Here is a 24758-nt window from a genome sequence, read left to right on the forward strand (position 1 = left end):
TTCTAGAAAGCTTAAAAAATCACACATTTAAGTAAATAATTTGCTTTAGAAGTAATTTTAGACTGATATAAAACAAGCAGTCCCTAACCTTTCATCATCATTCTGGAGATGCTAATAGCAGCAATCATGTTGCGTGGGTGGGTGTTGGGGGGTTAATCACAACAACAAGTTTAGCTAAACTGGATAAATCAAAGTTTAATCAGTTAACATTAGACCATGCTAGAACATTGATAACATCTATTCGCGTCTTCAGAAGTCGGTCAGTTGTAGGTATAGTTCGGTAGCATGATTGACTGTATCACAGCATACAGTACTCAGCCCAGATGTCAGCATAAGCAGATTATGATGTAACAATGCACTCTAAAGATGGGGTTGTCAATACGAACAAAGGATCGTTTGTGTAACAGATTGATTCCAGTGCATTGCTTAGTCAAGTTTGTGGCTTCCTTTCATTCTCCCTTTTAATTTATCCAGTCAAAATCCATGATTGTATGTACAAATTAAATAACCAAAAAGTCTGTCGCCAAAAAGATCGCCAGATGGGATATTTTAGTCGCCAATAAGGGAAAAAAATCGCAATTTGCGACATTGGCGAAGCCCAGGACGATCCCTGGATATACTGATGCGTGGGACCCTGTTAAACTTACAAAGTGACATATCAAATAAAGCCATTGATACACAGCCACTGAAACACACACATACCATTACTCAACACCAATTCACTTACAACTGACTTTAATGATTTCTGGAGTTTACAAAATCATAGTAAATAATAAGTAAAGGTATAGAACAAATATTTACAGTGGAAAATTCAGTTCAAGGTAAAAAGCATTTCACATGCTTGGCTTTAATAAGCACGTATCATAAAACAACTCCTGCAGAAGCTAAATATGTCCGTCAAAGTCACTCTCTTGTGCACTTAGATCAGAATGAGTATCTGGATGAGATTGAAGTTATTGTTTCTTTCAGCGTGACTAACCGATTAATCCTAATCTTTTACCATGCAAACTGAAACCCGCAAAAAGAACAGAAACAAGTGATATTGATGTACTTTTGACATTCAGTGAAAGCAAGAATTTCAGAGGAGAAACTGTATGTGTATTTTCAGATGTATAAAACTGTCACTTAAATGTAAGTTTTTCCTCCTTTGTTAACTGAAACTATAAATTTCAAGACATATGCATACACTTGAAACATTTCCTATTATCACCTAAGTATGAGATATGAATCTCTGAAGTCAACTTCACACTGGGGTCATGAAGGTAGCAACTATGTTGGTGTGCTAAAACTTTCATTCTTCTCACCAAAATATTGCAAATAATATGCCATCACTATTTCTAAGACCGTTCCACTGGTGACATTCAACATTCACAACAGTATATTTATGTATGATTCCTCTGAAGTCTATTTGCTCATGTGGAGTTAAATTACGTTTTAGAATGCATGTTGACATGTTATGCAATAGTTTCTGTGTATCTGTATTGAAATGTGAATGATATTCATTAAAGCGGTGTACAAACCTTGACGACTACAGAAGGAGCAAGGCATTACATTATGGTCGCCGTTTTTTTCTCATATTTAGTAAGTTAAATCCAAAATATGCTACTTTGTCATGATGCAAACAGTTCGCACATTGAGATACAAAACACAGTTACCTCCCTCTCCAAAGAGCGTTGCATACAACACGAAGTGATGTATGGACAAAGGAAGAAAACATAATGACGTTAATGCATAAAACGTATATAAATATACAAAAAGTATAATAGATGTGGCTGACTGCATCAATACAAATTATCAGTTTTCCTTAAGGGGCCAGGGGCCTGTTTTTATGCACAAATTTAATGCCGCAATCAGCGACATAGTACAAAAAACATAAATATCAAATACACTAGTGAGGTCAAAAAGGTCCATATTTGTCGACACTTTTATTAAAACAAAGCATAATAATATTATCCACTTGACCAAAAAGTCAATGGCAGTTCATAGCAGAAGAAGTTTATGCATCCCAACCCCAAATTACTACCTGCAATTTTCATGTACGAAGGTCATTTGTGACACCATGTGACGCTCACAGTGCAAACACAAGCAATTTTCCTAGAGGACAATTCTGAAAAACAGTGTGTACTAAACAGGCTGATGCAACTGAAAATAGTTGTCATCTAAGGCGTTTTTGAGATATTTTACTTGCCCCAAACCCATGCGTGTTTACTGCTATGGGAGGCTAGCTCTTCTTCCTAGCCGACTATTCGTATTTCACTATTAACATACTGCAGAGTAACTATGGAAGGTGTATATGCCTGACATCAATTTCAAGAACAACACATGCCCGAAACACCTAGTTAACAAACATATCCATATCTTTAAACAAGAAACAACAGTAGCTGAAAAAGTCACACCTTAGCCTTAAGTTAAGAAATTTTGCCAGCGGCCAATTTACGAACCTGGACCCTGCCACCTTAGACTGAATAACCAGTGTATGTTTAGCTGACATACTGGTTCGGAATCCAGACATATTACATGACCGTGTTTATGTTTAAGGGATTTAATTTTGATAAAAGATTGTGTGAAGATAGTAATTCAAAAGTTGGTTGACTACTACTAATATTTCTGCATTTAGGTCTAATTTGGAAATCCCACAATTGTCACGAAATTATTATTACGATTTCACTTCTTCCAGATTATATGACAAGAAGTTGTATGAATTAGTTTTTAATTCAAAGAAAGACACGTTCATAATTTAAAATTCATCCATCATTGTGTCAGATCAAAGTTCGAGTCCAGTTCGGGATTTGATTCACAATACTGTAGGTTCCTTTTAAATTTTAATTTTGTATTCTATTGAAATAAATTAATGATTGAATTGTACAGAACGTGCTGGTTTTCGCTCTTTTCTGTTGCATAGCTTATGACCATTGACTCTTAGATATGCGTGTGTTTATGCGCAGGGGCCGGGCTAGTCACATGAAAATCAAATGAACGTTATTTACTTGTCATTTTTACAGTTTAAGCCGACATAGTGATTTAACATTGGGAGCGGCTTGTCACCATAAGTGTTATTCTAACAATAAAAGAACAAACACATGTCATTACATATTAATTAACATTGAAAACATATTCCCTGACGAAAATCTGTTTAATATGTACGGCACCAATGAGTTGATACAGTCTACAACAGCTCAACGATTCGTTGCTGGAAATGGCATGCCCGTTATATTTTCCCGAACAGGTGGACAGGTAAAGCAGTTTTGTGGTGGCAAGTAACATCATAAATGTTGACATCTTTAAATTTAGATTGGGTGTCCAATTATGTATGTTTACATAGATGAATTACAAGAACTTACATTCCTGACTTATGAAGGCAAGATGGTAATGCCTTAATGTGACCGACGATATTCTGATAATAAGACACTCTTTAAAAAGTCACTTCTTATAAAGTATTCATTTTGAGAGTTAACTCATCTCTCCGCATAAACAGGGAATATCCGTACAGAAAATGAGTAAAAATCTCTTTGAGAAATTAAAGGTCTCAGGTTGAACAATGCAAAATGTCTATATATATCTGACATGAGCAATAAGCTTACGCCTACCTACCTACATACACAGACACAAATTCACACATTCAACACGTACATACATACACACACACACACACACACACACACACACACAATAATAATAATAATAATAACAATAATAATAATAATAATGAGGACTTTGTATAACGTCTAATCTTTAGAAGCTGTAAGCGCTTTACAACATTAGACAACACCTATAACATAAAATCATATATAGTGATATTATTACAAAAACCTAACACCATGAAATTAAAAAACATATAAAAATCATGCTGAAAATATTTAAGGTAGGAAACATTATTAGGTCTTTAAGTTTGTTCTTTCAGCCGAAATAAGTGAGTTTTGAGAGCACTCTTGAATGTGATCACTTTGTCTTTGTGTCTAAGTTCAGTGGGCAATTCATTCCATGTTGCTGGGCCCTGGTATGCAAAAGAACGTTGTCTATATGACTTCGTTTTCGTAGTGGGAATAATGAGTATACGATTGTCAGAAGAAGAGCGTAAGTATCTTGCTGGCGTATACATATTGGTGAGTTCGGATAGGTGTGTTGGACTGGAGTCCGTCAGTGAAAGGTAGCACAGAGAACAAATTTTGTTTGACACTGGATCGAATGGATAGCCAGGTGTGATCTGAACGTGGTACTCTAAGCAGCTGTGTTTTGAACTTTTTGAAGTTTCTGAAGTAGATATTGAGATGAACCAGAGAGAACTGAGTTACAATAGTCCAGTCTTGAAAGTACTAATGCACGTATAAGTGTTTTAGTGGCATCAACTGAAAGATATTTGCGAATGGAGCTGATGCGTCTCAGTTCATGACATGCAGCCTTGTATATGTTCATGACATGTTGGTACAACGTGAAATTACTGTCCAGAGTGACAACTAGGTTTCGTACTGGCTGTGTGAACCTAATGTTGGTGTTACTGATATTTATTGTTTGGGGTAAAGGATGTGACTGAGAACGTCTTTGTGTTGTGATCAGAATGGCCTCAGTTTTATCATCATTCATCTGCAGCTATTTAATTATAATCCACGATTTCACATCAGAAATGCACCGCTCAACAGCTTGGATGGTATCGTCAACTTCAGTTGGGTAGCTAGATTTGTATATTTAGATGTCGTCAGCGTACAATTGGTGAGACACCGGATGCTGATCTATGACACTTGAGAGCGGCTGAGTGTATAGAATGAAGAGAACAGGTCAAGATTAACTGGGCTAGAGTGTATTCCATTGACAGATACAATTTGTGTCCTGTTGACCAAGTAGGACTTGAACCACAGTAAGGCTGTATCATGAATGCCAAATACATGCTGGAGACGGTGAAGTAATATAGATCATGGTCTATTGTGTCAAATGCTGCAGACAAATCAAGGGGGTGAGGACTGTAATCTTCCCGCTATCCAAAGCAGAGAGAATGACATTAACTACTTTAAGAAGAGTAGTTTGAGTACTGTGGCGAGGGTGATATGCAGATTGTACATGGCTAAAAAGACTATTTGAATTCAGGTGAGATACAAGCTGGGATAGAACAACCTTTTCTAAGATCTTTTTATATGAATGGGAGATTAGAAACTGTGCGGTAGTTCTTTAAATCGTTATGGTCGAGTGTTGATTTCTTCAGCAGAGGCTTTACAATAGCAGTTTTGAAAAATAATGGGAATTCTCCGGATGAGAGAGAGGTATTAATAACATCAGTTAGTGAAGGCAATACTGGATATAAGCATTCAATCAGCAGTGATGGTGGAATACATACATACATACATACGTACATACGTACGTACGTACACACATACATACATACATACATACATACATACATACATACATACATACCTATTCATACATACATACATTGATACCCATACATACATACATACATACATACATACATACATTGATACCTACCTACCTACCTACATACATACATACATACATACATACATACATACATACATACATACATGCGTAGTAGAAGGTATAAGTTCGGGCCTACCTGATTAATGTGTTGTTTCTTATAAAAATATATTACATAGCGACTTGTAGATTATATGTTAAGATATTATTATTTGGAGGGTAGCATGTTTACTTCGATTCCAGTTAAGGACATTGATTTTCTCCAAGGAATTCATGTCCTACCTGTTCATTGCCACGCTCTTTGCTAAAGTTTTAGTAATAACTTTGATCAAATTTACCATCTAAAATGTACATTGGAATTACAAAGTGCTCTTTGACTTTAGGACTAAATCGTTATCTTTGGATAATTATGAATTCATTTAGATACATAAATGCATTTGTTACAAATTTATGGACAACAGTAACATATATCGTAGAGGTAGCAAACTTTAACAGCTGGGTTGTGGACTAAAGCCACAGTATGCATACGGTTAGCTCTTTCTGCCTCAAAATACTGATATGAGGTTATAAGACGGACAAAGTGAGTGATCCAAAGTCCGCGGAAAATGTTTTTCTCCTGTTGCTCCGGTTTCATTATTATGGATAATGCAAAAACCAAACAACAATTCCTTTCCCCACCCTCACTCCATAAACAAAATAAGAACAGAACAGCTGCAGCGTTCCCTTCAAGGACAACAACAAAGCAGTGTGTGTACGTATGAACGCTTTAAAGTAATAGCAGCAAAATGCGGGCAATATGATGTCGTGTAGACGTTATGCAGTACAAATACGATGTCGTGTAGACGTTATGCAGTACAAACAGTAAGTGCCATACATCTATGCAATCTTTACGAAGATATACTTCCGAATTAAATAGTCGTGCATTCATGTAGAATACCAGTTATATAGTAAACATATACAATTATTTAAAAGGGTATTCCCCTCCCGCCGCAAAATAGTTGAATCCTTTTATGTAATTCAAGCTGTTGATATGGAACGTAATGTATTAGAAAGTCACAAGTTTTGTTGATGGCACATCGTTGCAAATTTCTTTCTTTTTCTCTTCAAGTATCTATAATGAATAATTGAGTCTCGCGAGGTGAAAGTAAGCACACCCGAGACACACATTCTCGATGGTAAGTGGGAATCGTCAGAGAGAAAGGAAATGAAATTTTGTTTTAAGTTGTATTGTTTAAATATTTAAATGTAAAACGATTTTGGTCTTTTCTTCAGGTGACACTTTCTTATGCTTGCTTGACATCGTACCAATTAAAAATGAGAAGAATCAGGTTGTACTGCTTCTTGTCTCCCACAAGAATATTTCTGAGGAGGGAATTTATTCGTCCCATGGCACCCATAAGGATGAAACAAACGAAAGTGAAGACAATGACAGCGACGGTACGTTTCTTTCATTGATAATTTTATTTACTCACACAATCATACTTCAGCTTACGTGTGTGTTTTAGACTTTGTACTAATGAGGGAATACTTTGGAAACAGTGTGTGTGTGTGTGATTTGGATTTTTAACGTAGGTTTAACACTGTTTCAGTCATATCGCTACGATCGCTGCAGTGTGACAGTTTATAGTGATGTATAGCACTGGGGCATCATGTCGCAGACATGTAGCATGATGTCCCACCCAGTCACATTATCCTGACACCAGGCCGACCAGTCTTAACACTAACCTCTTAATGCTGAGGGCCAAACAAGGCAGCTGTTAGTACCAGTTTTTTAACTCTTTGGTATGACTCGGCCAGGGGTCGAACCCACGACGCTCTAACCACTAGGCCACCGGAACGGTCAATTTGGAAACATTCACCACTAAAACTCCCTCATATCGTACAGCAGCAGCCTTGTTGAATTCCATACCACTCCATTTTTTTCTTTTGGTAACTTTTTCCGTATACTTCCTGTAAATTTATTCGCTTTGTTTTATCTATTTTTGTTATAGCCTAAAGGTCTTTGTAGTCGATTTTTCTAATACTCTTAAACTTGTTTTATCAAAGAGAATAGACACGTTTAATTTGTTTCTATATGCTGTTTTGTTATGATTTGTATGCCTTCTCCAATGGACTTCATGCTGCCTGTACGTATTATCATATAAATTGACTTTACGCATATACTATAATACGATATACTTATATTTCCGTTAAGGATATCTGAAATAGTTTTTCTTCAAGTTTGGCTCAATCATGGTGACTCAAAACTTGTTCGAGTTTCCTACGTGTTTTTGTGACTATGATGTACAGTGCATTAACATCCCTGGTCTGCTTCCCAATCTTCATACGGTAAAAATCTTGTATTGAACGAAATTTCGAAAAGGTGTTATTCAGTTTGCAGTAAAATGTGAAAATACGAGCACTTGTTCGAATTTTCACACTTGAAAAGGTTTAAAGATGCAAAAATTTGGTTTAGGTTTCCATGTTCAAATTTTGTCATATGTACGCTTGCTCTTGTTCCTCCTTAACTTTGAATATGACTCTTTAACGTTTGAGACACTCTTTCTTTTCAACATGCATAATATTGTCTTAATATCTGAAGGCCTCTTTCATTTTTACACGGCATAATATCGGTTTGTCTTAATAAATAGCTTCGAATTTACTCGAATTGAACCGACATGAATCTATCCAGCAACTTTTCTAATTATTTTAAGCATCTAATACGTATCCACTGCATAACTTTACTGTTATTGGATTCATAAGCTTTGTGTGATATATATATATATATATATATATATATATATATATATATATATATATATATATATATATATATATATATATCGAGGCGTTTACACTCATGGACAAATTCCGTCTTAAACCTTACAAATATTTATAAGCGATGTCATGACTGATACTATCGTTTTTCAGGGGAGGTGGCGGAGGCATACCGACAATGCCAAACACGAAGAAGAGGAGAACATGACTCTGATGGCGACTTCCGGTATCAGCGCAGACGCAGTCGAGCCGTTTTGTATCACCTTTCAGGCCAGTTTGACAAGCAAAATAAAGCCAAGAGTAAACTTCAACAGTTTAACAAGGTAGATGCTTTCAAGAAATTTCATTAATTAATCAAATGTCAGGAAACCTTGACTATAATAGTGTCTTAAAATCACACTTTATTATGATGTAAGGTTACAAAATGGCTCCCATTTGTTACACTTATGATAGCAGGTTAAATAGGTAGGTCAAAAGTACCCGTAACGGTATTCCTTTGAAGACAAAAGGCCAACTGGTGTTCCGTCCCCTTTCTGCGATTTTCAGGCAAAGACCAAATGGTATTGATTCAAGAGAATCTTGATCATAATGACTGATACCTTTTCTCTTGTCTTTTTTGTTGTCTGCATTGTCGAAAAATGTCTTGGCACGACGGTGTGAAGTGATGTGGACAGTCTTGTCCATGCATGTACAGAAAGTGAAACATTTAGGAAGTTCTTATATATTTCTCTGTTGTTGCTTTTCTTTTGAAAACTGGATGACAATGGTACCACATGATTTGGATAAATGTGTTCTATTTCTATAGATCTGAAAATATATAGTCTGGTCTTCTCAACTATTCAACTTCCTTCGAGTTGCTTTGAAGTAAATCGTTATTTTGAAGATCTAAGTATCATGATCGAATTAGATATTTCTAGTTTGCATTCCAGTACATGAAAACACATGCTTTTCGGGACTACTGTAGAGCTATGTCTTATGAACGTTATGTTTCTCGTTTAAAACTGATTCGTTTTTGGCTAGATGCAGTTTAAGCAGTTTAAGCACGTTTGCTGTTTAATGTTCTTTCGCATCTGTTGGACAACCAGCAGGCTAGTGTGATATATTTTTTGAAGATCTGGTTAGTACTTTTGTATCTTCGTGTGGGTTGGTCGGCTTCCTCGGGCTAACTTGTACACATGATCGCTTAAAAACAAATATAGTTCCTTGCAAAAGATCTCGTTTTTAAATTTTTTTTATAGTTTTAAAGTATTGTTATTTATTTATTATATTAGAATCGTATGAAACATTTTAATATGTAGAGTAGGATCAGTGCGTATTTGCCATGCATATCTCGAATATGCATGTTATCTCGAATATATACAACCGTTGATGTAGATGAATGTTTGATTATCAAATAAATTATAAAATAATTCTGCATGACCCGAACTGGTAAATCTCTCAAACCGATTTACAAAGAACTGTGGAATTTTTACCATGTGTATAACTGATGTTAGCATTACCGCCGATAATTCAAAAGAAGTTCGCTTTATTAGTCGCTTGGCGCAGGTGTTGATATTGTATCGTATTTACATCACACTTCTCCCTTCTTTTGCAGCTGGTGGAAAGTAGCTCGATGTCAGCGAAAATGCCAGAATACAAAGTACAGGAAGTGAAGAAATCTAGATTCATCCTAGTGCATTATGGGATATTCAAGATCGGATGGGATTGGTTGATTTTGCTTTGTACATTTTACACAGCCGTCATGGTTCCATACAATGCAGCCTTCACCTTACAATTCGGCGTCTTCCGAAGTTCTATTTACTCTGACGTGGTTGTTGAAATTATTTTTATATTTGGTAAGATTTTTAATCTGATTTTGTTTATTTTATTCTAAGCAAATTGTCCATCGACCAGATTATTTGTTGAAGAATGAATAGAACATATCCCTGCTTTCATCTCATGCGCTGCAAATCTGCATCTAATAAAGGTTGCAGTGGTGTGGGTTGGGGGCGTGTTTTATGGAATCACAAGGAAACATTAATGATACGTATTAATTAATTTCGATACGGTACTCAAAGTTATGGGATTCAGGTGGATACTTGATATTCGAAAAGTACTTTTTTGTAAGAATACAGCTCCATGGATCGCACGTGTTCAACGTTCACCCTTTGCGTTCTACAAGCTTTGTTTCCTTTCATTATTTATAAAGTTTTTAATGTATACTCACAATGATAAAATAAATCAACTTCTTCACTGTATTCTCGAACCTTGTTACGCACAAAGCTCAAGCTAAAAGATAGAAGTCGGGAAATCTTCACATTCTGCGGCTTGAACGTAATATGATTTCGGCTCCTACAGGTGTCATAATCTTCTTCGATTTTGCTTCTCTACCTAAAATTTATCTCTCAATGACATACACTTTCATGAAGTACTCATACTGGTCTATGTAATCTAAACATCAGCTTCCTTGCATTGCTCGGAAAGTGTTTTTGAATACTAGTCAAATTTTGTGTAAAATGGGGTCAGGACAGATTGACTATATATAGTAAACAAATCTGTAGACATAAAACCATACTTTGTTCAACTAATGTTTGAAACATGTGTTCCTCAAACATAGCTCCACAAATGGGAATAATTAGGCTAATTAAACTAGTTCTAAGCAAACTGATTCGTGGTCCCAATGGAATCAGATGAAAATTCAGGAGGAACAGTGAATAAAAACAATTTTGATACCATTGTTAATGTGCTTGTTTCCTAAATGTATTAAGTGGAAATATGCATTCAGTACCCTTTTTCTTTTTTTAGCAAGGTCGGAAACGAAATTTCCTTGTTTGCAGGAGACCGGCCCACTGCCATTATGTTATAAAACGTTTGTGTTGCGTGGACTGAATTGAAATGTAATCGAAAAAGATCCACTTTGACGGACACCATTGGGGGTCGTTTGTAAAGTGTTGAGATTGTAATTGGTTAAAAGTACCTTCCTAAGTTAGAGAGTTTAAATACTGGCAACTAAAGACTTCATTTTGTAGGAATAGTCATATGACAAGTCTATCTAAATTGGATCAGTCGAATTTGTGGGAGGATAAGTTGTTGTTAGTTTACATGTGTTGTTTCAGTTATAACACTGATCATCTTTCATTTGTTTCAGATATTGTACTGAACTTCCGGACCTCATTTGTGAATAAAGGTGGTCAAGTGGTGTATCAGGCTCGACTTATAGCCATAAATTATATAAAAGGCTGGTTCGGCCTTGACCTTCTAGCTGCCATTCCGTTTGACTTCCTGTATATAATTAACATTAACACTGTAAGTATGATATTAGCCATTATCATTTAATTGGTATATATTTTTGTATTTTAATTGACTTGCCCGTAGTCTGATTTAATTCAGATCTCTGATCTCCACTGTTATAAATGCAGGTCTGACAGCTACCGCTTAGCGGTCATGTTTCTGGCAAACTATGTTATTACCATAATCGCTAAATGTATCAGCCAATCAGATGAAGTCTTATATCTTCGCGTTTGGAGACTAGGCATTGTGGATGAAGAGCACGAATGTGTACCGAACGATTTGGTTCACATTCAGATTTTTGAAAACTATTTGCTTTAGCTAAGTCAATGGTGACCAGAACATGACCTCTAAGCGGTCGTCGTCATATCTTTACGTAGGACAGTGGATATCTGATTTTTAATCAGATTGACATGTCCAGCGTCAGTGGTTAGCTATAATTTATTAAAAAAATACATGCTTTTTGTCGGATAATCAAAGATGCTATTTCAGCAAGTGATTTCATCTTTTTTCAGTGCAGTATGCCTAGTTATGCATTAGTACTCTTGGACCTTACTTTCTAGGAATGGAATCATTAATATGTCATAGTATCCTGATTCTGCAGTACTGGTACTGGTAGATTGATACCCATTAATTATTTTGATGAATGATGCAAATAATAATGCTTGTGACTCGGTTGTCTATGGCCAAATGAAGCGCAGTTTAAAGCAAATTTGTTCGAGTTTTCGCTTTCTTGTCATGATTGAATCTAATCAGACTTAGTACTCTGGATGTTGCATACTCTTCACTCCCTTACTTGTTTAGTTATCAGACACAAATGGCTTGCTAAAGAGATGCAATTGATTTCGGTTATAATCAAATTAAAGTGTGTACTTTTCTGCGATTCAAATTGCGTTTCCTTATTATTTAATCACAAAAGGAACATTATTTTCCAACTTGACTCTTATATTCTAGACTAGGAGAGTTTCAAAATAATGAGCAGGCATGTTATGTATCTTTGACGTTACTGAGTAATTTAACATTTATTTTGGGTCTGCCTGATATCTTGCACTGATGCCTCTTACATTTGCAATGGGTTTGCCTGATATCCTTCACTGCGTCAGTTAACATTTATAATGGGTTTGCCTGATATCCTGCACTGTGTCCGTTAACATTTATAATGGGTTTGCCTGATATCCTTCAATGCGTCCGTTAACATTTATAATGGGTTTACCTGATATCCTGCATTGCGTCCGTTAACATTTATAATGGGTTTGCCTGATATCCTGCACTGTGTCCGTTAACATTTATAATGGGTTTGCCTGATATCCTTCACTGCGTCAGTTAACATTTATAATGGGTTTGCCTGATATCCTTCACTGCGTCAGTTAACATTTATAATGGGTTTGCCTGATATCCTTCACTGCGTCAGTTAACATTTATAATGGGTTTACCTGATATCCTGCATTGCGTCCGTTAACATTTATAATGGGTTTGCCTGATATCCTTCACTGCGTCAGTTAACATTTATAATGGGTTTGCCTGATATCCTGCAGTGCTTCTGTTAACATTTATGATGGGTTTGCCTGATAGCTTGCACTGAGGCATCTTGCATTTATAATGGTTTTGTTTGCCTGCTATCTTGCACTGGGGCTTATCGCATTTATAATGGTTTTGTCTGATATCTTGCACTGAGGCCTCTTACATTTGCAATGGGTTTGACTGATATCTTGTACTAAAGCCTCTTACATTTATAATGGTTTTGTATGATATCTTGCACTGTGGTCTCTTACATTTATAATGGTTTTGCCGAATTTATTGCACAGAGGCCTTTGGCATTAATAATTGTTTTGCCTGAAATCAAGCACTGAGGCTTCGTATATTAATAATGTTTTTTTTATGATATCTAGCACTGAGGCTTCTTGCATTAATAATGGTTTTTATGATTTCTAGAAATGAGGCTTCTTGCATTAATAATGGTTTTTATGATATCTAGCACTCAGGCGTCTTGCGCGTATAAACGTTTTGTCTGACATCTTGCACAACAGGAAAAGCTATAAAATATATTACAAACACTGGATTAAAGAACGCGATACTAAACAGGATTACATTTGTCTTTATGTTATAGCTATTTTCTGTTTGAAGTATTGATGAAACTCGTAGCCCTAACTGTAGAAAGAGCAATATTCCATGCATGTTAATTGTTTCTCTTCGTCAGAATATATTTGACCAATTTTCACGTTGTCCTTCTTTGATGAAGTTACAGCCATATTGTTAAGCTCATTTGAATCGATATGCAATTGGCAATATTCGCAGTTACGTACCACATTATTTCGCAATAGCTAAGGAATGATTGTTCTTATATTGCCAACAGTTTCCAAGCTATTCCATTTTTTGGTGCATTAGAATTTGCATCGTGCATGATGTGTTAACATTTAGTTGAACGTCTACAGCCCAAAAAGCATAGAGGAAGATATCGTATGGGAAAATAAATCGTTAATTTACATGAGAGGGAGAGAGAGAGAGTATTTTGCAACGCTTTCCCTTTTAATGCTTTTCTTGCATTGGATTACGGAACCGTATATAATACCGTCGGCCTAAGACATTTGAATGTAAATAAGTCTCAGGCGACTTGTTTTCATCAAAACATCATGGTTTTGAGAAACGCTAAATTTTCGCCTTTCTCGCCTGCCGCCATGTTTTCATTGTCTTTCGTTCCTTTCCTAAATTAAAATTTCGTTCAACTTAAATACAATGATTAATTTTAAATGATATTATATCATGGACTTTGATACAGAGTTTTTTTTTATTATTTTAGGATCAGGATTTTCCTTTCTATGAGGTATTTTAATTTCGTTCCTCTTAGCGTTTCGAAAATTTCGCCAACTCAAATCAGATGGAAGAGGTTTGTGTGATTTCAGTTAAAGCAAATTACAATTTGTAGTTTCCTCAACAACATGCATAGGATATAATTGGATCTAAATTGATAAATTGTCTAAATTAGAGTGAATACTTAGAAAGGTATGTGACGTGGAATAAACAAGATAAAATTGAAATCCCACATTTACATGCGCCAGTCTGCTTTGATAAGCGAGTGAGTGATTATATTATAAAATTCCGAAAACTTATTTGCATTTCTGTAATTCCCAGCAGATACAGATATTGGGCTATTCCAATTATGTTGCAAGCAGATTATACTACAGCACTATTTCTAGTTGTAAGCTCATTTGCAGAAAAAAATTATATCTGTGATGTTAAGCAATATGCCATGGCCTAATCTGCCCTTTAGAGATATCATTCCCCCGAATTTTAAAACACGTTTCTTCCGCGTGATTTCAAAATTATATTCATTGAAAGTTTATTTTAGTACATGCAACCATCAAAGACTTAAACCCACTGTTTATTCTAAATTTTGAGTAGCCGCAATTGATCGGTGGTTATTGTGCAGACCCACGACAGGAAGGATGAGGTTTGAAACCTGGCATCATACCAGCCTGGGTTGTCTTCCGGGGTGGGTCCATGGGCAAGGTACTTACTCGAGTTGCTCCGGTACTAGCTTGCGTTGCTCTCCTGTAAAACAATAAAACATGCCAAGCCAAACCAAACCAATATTTAAAGTTAGTATAGAAACTATTTATATATAACTTACAATACTTATATGAAATATTCTGCTCGGGTTGCTTCTTTATCCGTTTTAGTAAAAATTGACATTTTTAAGTAAACGTACAATCATTTCAATATATATATATATATATATATATATATATATATATATATATATATATATATATATATATATGACAAACAAATAAAACACAAAAACGGTTGTGTTTGCAAAACTTTACATGTCTGTTTCTACAGGAATTAAACCTTTACATTTATTATGCTTTTGTGTTTTATTTGTTTGCCTTGTCTATATTTTGTATTTGCCTTTGAAAAAGTCTCATTAAGAGACGAAGGCGCTCAGGCTAGTTAGATACTAGTTTTGCACTGTTCCTTGTCAGTTTATTGCATATATATATATATATATTAGGTTAAGTACCTCACGTTGATTTATAGATTAGTCGTTATGTTCAGCATATCTCCTGCATTTGTAGACAAAAACACATTTGGTAAAATGACGTTTCCGAAACCTATATTAGCGTTAAAAATGTTTAGTGTCTGCGTTGCCATTTATACTTAAAGTTATTAATTTCATCTTACATCGCTAACGTTTTCAGAAGCCATAATAAAGTTTTCACCCAATTTGAAACCATTTTATTTCATTTAAGATCGGAACGTAATGTTGTAACATACTATTTATCAGAACGTTTTGAAATTTGCTGTTGTTAATTTCGATAATTGAGTAGAGTCAATGGTGCCAACATTTTCATAGCTCCTATGTCCTTGGCACGTGCTGTAAGAGTCATTAAAAAACAACCAATCATCCACACATCAAATCAACCAACCAATTAACTAACCAACCAGCTTTAGTATAGTTATTATAATGGATGATAGGGTTTAACAAGCGACCTTTGATTTCAGCAGAATGTCACGACCTTCTTTTCTTCTGTAATTTTCAAGATAACATTAATAAATATATTTCCAATGCAACAATTTATAACTTAAAACATTATTTACTTCATTACCTGAAGACGTGACTTTCATTTTGTCTAAATCTCAAACTATTTAATTTCACTCTCCCTTTACGCAAACGTTGGAGTGATGTGTACATTTCTAAACATCAATGATTGTGCTAAAGAATGGCATGTTGTGTCCAATTTTATAACTAAATGATCGTTTTTTAGACGGGTCTGCCTTATACTGCATCCTGATTTCGGTTTCCAGAATCGAAGATTGTCATTGAAATTTTAAGATGTCTTTCATCCGACTTTATTATGTAGACTTCATTAATTGTCATTCGATTTCTTGGTTTCCTGGTGTCATCCCATTAAAAGGTTGGCTTGCCTGACATTACTTCCGGAATTTCATAGTTATTGCTTGATTTATGTATCGCGTCCCTGATTACACATTCTTTTAGAATTGTTTACAGGAAATACAGACAACTTAACACGAGTCGGCACGCTGTTACAAAAATATTTTCACCATGATAAAGGAAATGGATTCGCTATAACGGTACTTCTTATGCTTTCCTTGTCATCCGGCTTAAATTGTTTTTGATACAGTTCACTCCTTAAAGCCTGACTGAACCTAGGCTTTCTGGCTCGACGTCACTGTTTTGATTAAATATCTTTTCTGAAAGTGATATAATAATAATAATAATAATAATAATAATAATAATAATAATAAATAAATAAATAAATAAATAAAACTATATTTAATAATATTGATAAATTAAAAGTAATAAAAATAATAGATTATTGTTGTTATTATTATTATTATTATTATTATTGACGGTTATTATTATTGTTATTATTATCATTATTATTATTATTGTTGTTGTTGTTGTTATTGTTATCGGTATTGTTATTATTATTAGTATGCTTTTATATGACGGATGTGGTATTGGTAGCTGATAAGTTTTTTCCCATATTTTTCTAATATCTCTGCCTTGTCTTCATCACCTTATCATTATCAAGACTATCATCTTCAAGATCTTGATAAGTTTCTTCATCTCCACATCTTGCGTGCTTATTAGCTGTTTCTTTTTCCTTTTTCTTTCTTATTTTACATGCAGGTTATGTTCATGTGTAATTGTCACTAAAAGGCGAGACACAAAATTAAAGGCAAACATACACAAGCTAGGAAGTTGATTGGGTTGCGAGGAATCAGTATCATTTTTCACTTATGTTGACTACTCTTTACGATATTGTTAGAATTACTTTGAATTTTCTTCTCTGGTGATTTTATGAACTCCCCAGGTTTTAACTGATGAATTGTACCATGAGGATGCATCACCTATCACAGGTTGTCAAAAATAACAGTCTTACGAGATGTATCATTAATCTAATTGGCTTTTTTGATAAGTGTGGCGACCCGTCAATCAACTATTGCAAAGCAATGGTCAGATGGTTAGTCCAGATGCCTTGCTAGCTTTAAATGGTTTACTACGTTTCACACATTTCAAACTGGTTGAGTGGTAGTTAGTTACTTATCCTTTAAAACATAACAAATTTCAAGTCATCATTAGTTCAATTATTTCCCCTTCAATTATAATGCTAACTTGGTCCCTTACGTTCGTTTTAATTTAACAAACTACAAACAAAAACAAAGCAACTCCTTCATGGATCATGTTCATTTTCAATGAGAAACCTGACATTCTAAACAAGTGAACATTGACTACACGTCTGAGCATTCAACAGTTTCGAGAGATTCATTAAAATCATCACTAACGTTTCTATTTGCCTTTCTTCTAAACCATTAGGCGTGAATTTCAGTCAATGTTGATTGAAAGATTGAACAATTCATCATTTAAATTATGTTATTGCGTGTTATGCACAATAGCTAAGCCGGATTTTTTTATTGCAACAACTAGATGCGATATTAATCATGGTATTTTAAAACGTCAGATGTCTTTTCAGCACAGATATGATCCATACGATAAAATAAATCCCAGCTTTAACGGGCCCCTAGAGATTTTGGGCTATTTAGCTCCTTTTTGGTTCCAAAGTATGGTCTCATAGCGTCGGAATAATTTATATCAGGCAAGGCACTTTCGACTGGATTTTATTAATTTTTACGTTCACACAAAAATATATTTTATTGTAAATTTATTTTTTCGTCCATGGATAATCTTTGCAAGAATATATTCAAATGTTACAAAATAAAAACTCGTCTCTCGGAACACATATACTTACCTTCTGGAAAGTGGTACCGTTTTAATTGATTGTATGCATGCATCAGTGTTATATATTATTTTAACTTTCTTCCGTTTTTTCCTTATAGTGCATGTGTCCACTCACTAAATCGGCCTTTTGTTTATTTTTCGTTACGAAATTAGATCTGTAAAAATAGAACGTCAAATAGCGGCCACGTTGATATTTGCTGTACTGGACGATGTTTGAACCTTTATAGAGAATATTTTGCCATATCAAAGAATGCACCAATGCGGAAGACGAGCCATCATCATTATGAACATTCTGTTAATGATGTTATATTCCTTCCAATTCCTTTCCAGACTGCACCAGTCCATTTGCTCAAAGTTGCCCGTCTTCTTCGTCTTGCTCGCCTGCTTCAGAAGATTGACCGATTCTCCCAGTACGGTGCTCTCGTTCTGGCCCTGCTGATGAGTATGTTTGCACTCGTTGCCCACTGGCTTGCTTGCATCTGGTATGCCATAGGAAATGAAGAACTTAATACACCCAACTGGACTGCAGGTAGTTGTCGTAACATTACTTTATTTGCCTGCTTATTTGTCTTTTTATATGCGTGTCTGACTATATATTTGTAAGTGTTAGTAGTGCTTGGAAACTGTCCGCATATCTGACTAGGAGGCTCTTAATCAGTCTTCATGCAATACACTATCGTCAAGGAATGGCTACGTCCACCCAGCAGAATATCGGTAAAATATTCCCCCCTCTCTCTTCATTGGTCCGCATAATGCTTGTCCTTACAAACATGCTTGCCATCATGGAGCACCAAATGAATTGCCAAACTGAGGACATCTAGCTATTGTATCAGGAAATACATTATGATCTTCGCCCATCTATAAGTCTTCGTGTCTGTTTATCTATATGTCTTCGTGTCTGTTTATCTATATGTCTTCATGTCTGTGTATATATATATATATATATATATATATATATATATATATATATATATATATATATATATATATATATATATATATATATATATATATATGTCTTCATTTCTGTATATCTATATCTCTTCATGTCAGTATATATATATATATATATATATATATATATATATATATATATATATATATATATATATATATATATATGTCTGTATGTCTATATATCTTCATGTCTGTATATCTGTATGTCTTCATTTCATTATATATATATATATATATATATATATATATATATATATATATATATATCTTCATGTTTGTATATATGCATGTCTATGTTTGTATGTATATATGTCTTCATGGCTGTATATCTGTATGTCTTCATGTATGTATATATGTCTTCATGTCTGTATATCTATATGTCTTTATGTATGTATATATGTATGTCTTCATGTCTGTATATCTGCATGACTTCATGTATGTATGTCTTCATATCTGTATGTCTTCATATCTGTATATCTGTATGTCTTTATGTATGTACATCTGTATGTCTTCATCTCTATATGCCTTCATATATGTATATATGTATGTCTTCATATTTGGATGTCTATATATCTTCATGTCTGTATGTCTATATGTCTTTGTGTTTGTATATCAGTATGTTTTCATGTCTATATGTCTTTATATATGTATATATGTATGTCTTTATATCTGTATGTCTATATAACTTCATGTCTGTATATATATATATATATATATATATATATATATATATATATATATATATATACATACATATATATATATGTATATGTGTGTGTGTGTGTGTGTGTGTGTGTCTTCATGTCTATATATCTGTATGTCTGCATATCTATATGTCTTCATGTCTATATATCTGTATGTCTGCATGTCTATATGTCTTCATGTCTGTATATCTGTATGTCTTCATGTCTATATGACTTCATGTCTGTATATCTGTATGTCTGCATGTCTATATGTCTTCATGTCTGTATATCTGTATGTCTGCATGTCTATATGTCTTCATGTCTGTATATATATATATATATATATATATATATATATATATATATATATATATATGTGTGTGTGTGTGTGTGTGTGTGTATCTTCATGCCTATATATCTGTATGTCTGCATGTCTATATGTCTTCATGTCTGTATATATATATATATGTGTGTGTGTGTATCTTCATGTCTATATATCTGTATGTCTGCATGTCTATATGTCTTCATGTCTGTATATATATATATATATGTGTGTGTGTGTATCTTCATGTCTATATATCTGTATGTCTGCATGTCTATATGTCTTCATGTCTGTATATATATATATATATGTGTGTGTGTGTATCTTCATGTCTATATATCTGTATGTCTGTATACATGTAAGTTTATGTCTTCATGTCTTTATGTCTTTTTTAAGTCATGTATATCTATGCTTCTTCCTGTCAGTTATACGACTGTTGATAAGTACGGTTACCCTGGGTGCTAAATGTTTGACCGTCATCCGATACTGCACCGGAAAAAAGATATGTTAATCATGGCCAGGATAGCAAGCAACTTGTCAACTTACCCTGTATGTATTTGCGGCTCTGCGCATTTCCATACCTGACTATCTATCAATGCGTTTCTTTTTGTCATCCATACCGTCCTTTTCACCTTCTTCTTATGTATTCTAGTTTTCATCCTTCTTATTCGCACTGTGAGATTATCCTCGCACCTTACCACGTGTCTTGAACCTGGTGTACCAAAGACTATGTCAAAGTTGCTGATATACGTAACAATGGATCTCCCGAATGAAAAGCACAATGACTGGACGATGTTTTGCAAAACAATAGCTACGCTGTGATCATTTTGAAATATATGCCGCATTCTTTTTTCACTAGAAATATGTTCATTTACTTACATTGGCGATATAATTTAATTGAAAACTGATGAACTTCATTGAATGCTAAAGCGAAGGATGCAGTTGAGACATTTTAAAGCTGTTTTCTGAAGATAGATATTTTAGTCTCTGGCTGTTCATGATTGGGACTTCCGCATATAAATTACAATGTCTTAATTTCATTTATTATTGCATCGTAAATTGTATTATTTGACACAATCATGTTATAGACAAATAACGGTATTTTCAGAACTTTAAAACATCCAATACATCTTTATGTGGATTCAACAAGTCAAAGTAAATGCTACGTTAGTTATCTTGACAGCTCAAGTGTTAATTCCAACAAATCTGAAATTCTTCTTTTGACTTTTCCAATTTGCGAGAATTAAAGAACTTTCGTATCAAATTCTAAACAGCACGCAAATTGGATGGGAAAACAACCAAAATAAACACAAACCATCATATCTAAACACGAGCTACGCGTGGACGCATCGATAAATGATTTGTGCTTTTCACATTCTGTGTGGGTTTTTTTCAGAATATTTGACAGAAAGCAAACGTAGTGGTATGACATATTGCTTGATTGTTTATCTCGCGTGATTGTTTATCTCGCGTGGTTGTTTATTCGCGTGATTGTTTATCTCGCGTGATTGTATATCTCGCGTGATTGTTTATCTCGCGCGATTGTTTATAATAATAATAATAATAATAATAATAATAATGAGGACTTTGTATAGTGCCCAATCTTTAGAAGCTCTAAGCGCTTTCAACTTTAGACAACACATATATGATATAAAAAAAAAACATATACTGATATGATTGCAAAAACAAATACCATGAAATAAGAAAACATTAAAATACATGCTGAAAATATTTAAGGTAGGAAGCATTATTAGGTCTTTAAGTTTGTTCTTGCAGTCGAAATAAGTGAGTTTTGAGAGCTTTCTTGAATGTGATCACTGTGTCTTTGTGTCTAAGTTCAGTGGGCAATTCATTCCACGTTGATGGGCACTGGTATGTAAAAGAACGCTGTCCATATGACTTTGTTTTCATAGTGGGAATAATGAGTATACGATTGTCAGAAGAGGAGCGAAAGTATCTTGCTAGTGTGTACACATCGGTGAGGTCGGATAGGTATGTTGGACTAGTCAGACAGAGAACATAGCACAAAGAACAAATTTTTTGTTTGATTCTGGATCGAATGGATACCAGTGTAGGGTGATTATCTCAAGTGATTATACATCTCTCCTGATTGCTTACTGCAGACGGAAATATTTATTCAAAGACTATGCAGTTCTAATACTGGACGTGCAAATATAGTTTTATTGAAATACAGTATGTGAAAGTTAAAGAACAGTTATCAAAACCAAGATTCTCATGGCCTATTGACTTTTAAACTGCTTTTATTTCTTAATTACTTTGAGGTAAAAAAGGTAAAACAATATTGTTCTCTCACATGCATTTTGCAACGTACATTAATTGTTTGGGGTAAATTCAAATCATGCAATATTATAATTCCAACCAAACGATATGTAAAGTCGAAACACATACGACTTTCCTTAAATCAGTTTTGAGAAAAAGCGTTTCTTGTACCGCGTTCCTGTTCATTTTTCAAAGTAGTAAGAAGTTTGAATGGGGCTTTATGATTCAAAAGTTTCAGCTATATTCTGTATAGTTTTATGATACAATTAAGGCTCGCCAAAATTATTTAAAATTCTTTGTCATAAAACAATCTGCAACTTCTTTATAGATGGAAAATAATTTTTGTATTTGCTTTCATTATTATTATTATTATTATTATTATTATTTGTTCCCTGCAGGATGGATATATGAACTGGGTAACCGTCTAGACAGCCCCATGACCAGTAATAGAACCAACAAGCCTGATTCTTTGTCGTGTTACCTCGCTGCCCTATACTTCACGTGTAGCAGCTTAACAAGTGTTGGCTTCGGCAACGTCTCTGCCAATACAAATGCTGAAAAGATTTTTTCTGTATGCGCCATGATAGTGGGAGGTGAGTAATGCAAGACTACAATAAGACCGGATGACAAAACTAAAATTCGTGTAAACATCTAAGTAAAGTGTTGAAGTCGGAAAATTTGTCAGGTTTTTAAAAAATCTATAATAGTCGTTGTATTATATTCTCATCTATCTTTACTTTTTGATGTTATCGTCGGTAACATCTACATATCCGTTTGACGGCAAGTTTTAACAAACACAAATCAAAACTAAATGATCATACACCAAGTGTATTTGATTTTCGTAAACCGACCATTACTTTTCTTATACTTCGGCCCTTTTCTCATATTTTCTCTGCCTTAGTGAGAAGGAATATCAAGATTTTGACTGTTTATATTTTAGTAATAAACTCAAAGATGATTTCTTGAGATTTCGTTTTTGAACAATAATTTTGCCAGTAGTAAAGATGTTGTACTAATATCCAACATAATAGTATAATACATTATCGTTCATTAGCGTGATTGCATGCGATTTTCGTGCTACTATGGTCTTATAAAGGTCACAAGACAAGCTGGTAAAGTCTCTGATTAGTTGACGCTTTAGTTACCTTTCTAAATATAGCGTCGTTGGTAAAGATCCAGAACTTTTGTATTTATTTTATGGTTTTGAGCGAGCAAAAACAGTTTGTATTAACAATACCTGTTGTATCATCTTCACAGAAATTGTGCACATTTTCTAAATGCAACACTAATATAGTAATAAAGTGTCACTTTTCCTAGATTTTATAGCATTACTTTCAATCGCTTATCAAGTGTAGAATACACATGCTTACTAGTATCACGTACGCAATGGACTTCATAGGATTGCTGGTGAATCTTCGAGCGGAAACAAATAAAGGAGAGACACCAACCGGTAACAATTTTATGTCAGACTTCCGCTCGATTGTACTTATCGGTTTCCTTGAGAGTCTGGAAAAGCGAAGCAACATTTGAAGAAGCTTATCCTATATTGCAATACATCATATACGGTGGCACCAAAACTTTGTATCGACTGCTGGAAAACATTTTATAAAAATTTTTTTTTTTTGTTCTTTAAAGAATGTAATAAGAGACATTGGCAAGATAACAAGATCACATGATTTAAAGTAGAAAACAATACAATAAAAGGGGAGATAAAGGAAACGCAAAAGAAGAATTAAGATAAAAAAAATTACAGAATGACGCACAAACGAACAAGATAAAAAAGTAAATCTATGGATTACATATCAGTCAGACCCAAACAAGCAAGGGTTTAAGACAATGTGATTTAAATCGATCTCCTCCGTTTTACATGAAGATCAGATATACAGAAATAAGAGGTCTTGTTCTGTTCACTTTGTGGTTCACTAATCAAAGAACAGTTTTCAAGTTTCTGAAAGTGACAAACGTCATTTGGAATACATCATTATTATGATAACTCTTCCTAACACATATTTGCAACTCTTTATCGTGCTTTGCATAACCGTAATGGGAATGTCAAAGGTTAGCACGACATTAATTTGTGTCGGTGTCTGTCAGATCTCCATTTACGAATGTGGAGATCTCATTCAAATCAGATTCGAGGTCAAGCTAAAATCATAAAAGTATTTTCCGTATGTACTCGCTTATAGGTCTAGTACAGCTGCAAACTGCACAGATGAAGACCTGCCGTCGCATAATGCACCAGCAGATCTGGGTTTGTGCATTTTGATAGGAGTAATCGGAAGAACATACAAAATAAACC

At 34.4% G+C, this 24758-nt stretch overlaps 1 protein-coding gene across 2 annotated transcripts in view; it reads left to right on the forward strand.

The window, feature by feature from the left end:
* The window catches only part of LOC149790237 (voltage-gated delayed rectifier potassium channel KCNH8-like), a 301499-nt gene that overhangs the window by 260432 nt on the left and 16309 nt on the right, over positions 1-24758 (forward strand). For both annotated transcript variants that reach the window (XM_089972264.1, XM_089972265.1), the window contains exons 3-8: positions 6700-6864; positions 8338-8507; positions 9779-10019; positions 11312-11469; positions 18548-18746; positions 22858-23052. In XM_089972264.1, the coding sequence (XP_089828390.1) occupies positions 6700-6864; positions 8338-8507; positions 9779-10019; positions 11312-11469; positions 18548-18746; positions 22858-23052 (1128 nt within the window). The remainder of the gene's footprint in view (positions 1-6699; positions 6865-8337; positions 8508-9778; positions 10020-11311; positions 11470-18547; positions 18747-22857; positions 23053-24758) is intronic.

This window comes from Sinohyriopsis cumingii, chromosome 10 (assembly GCF_028554795.1).
Source record: "Sinohyriopsis cumingii isolate HCF-2022 chromosome 10, ASM2855479v2, whole genome shotgun sequence".
Lineage (NCBI taxonomy): Eukaryota > Metazoa > Mollusca > Bivalvia > Unionida > Unionidae > Sinohyriopsis > Sinohyriopsis cumingii.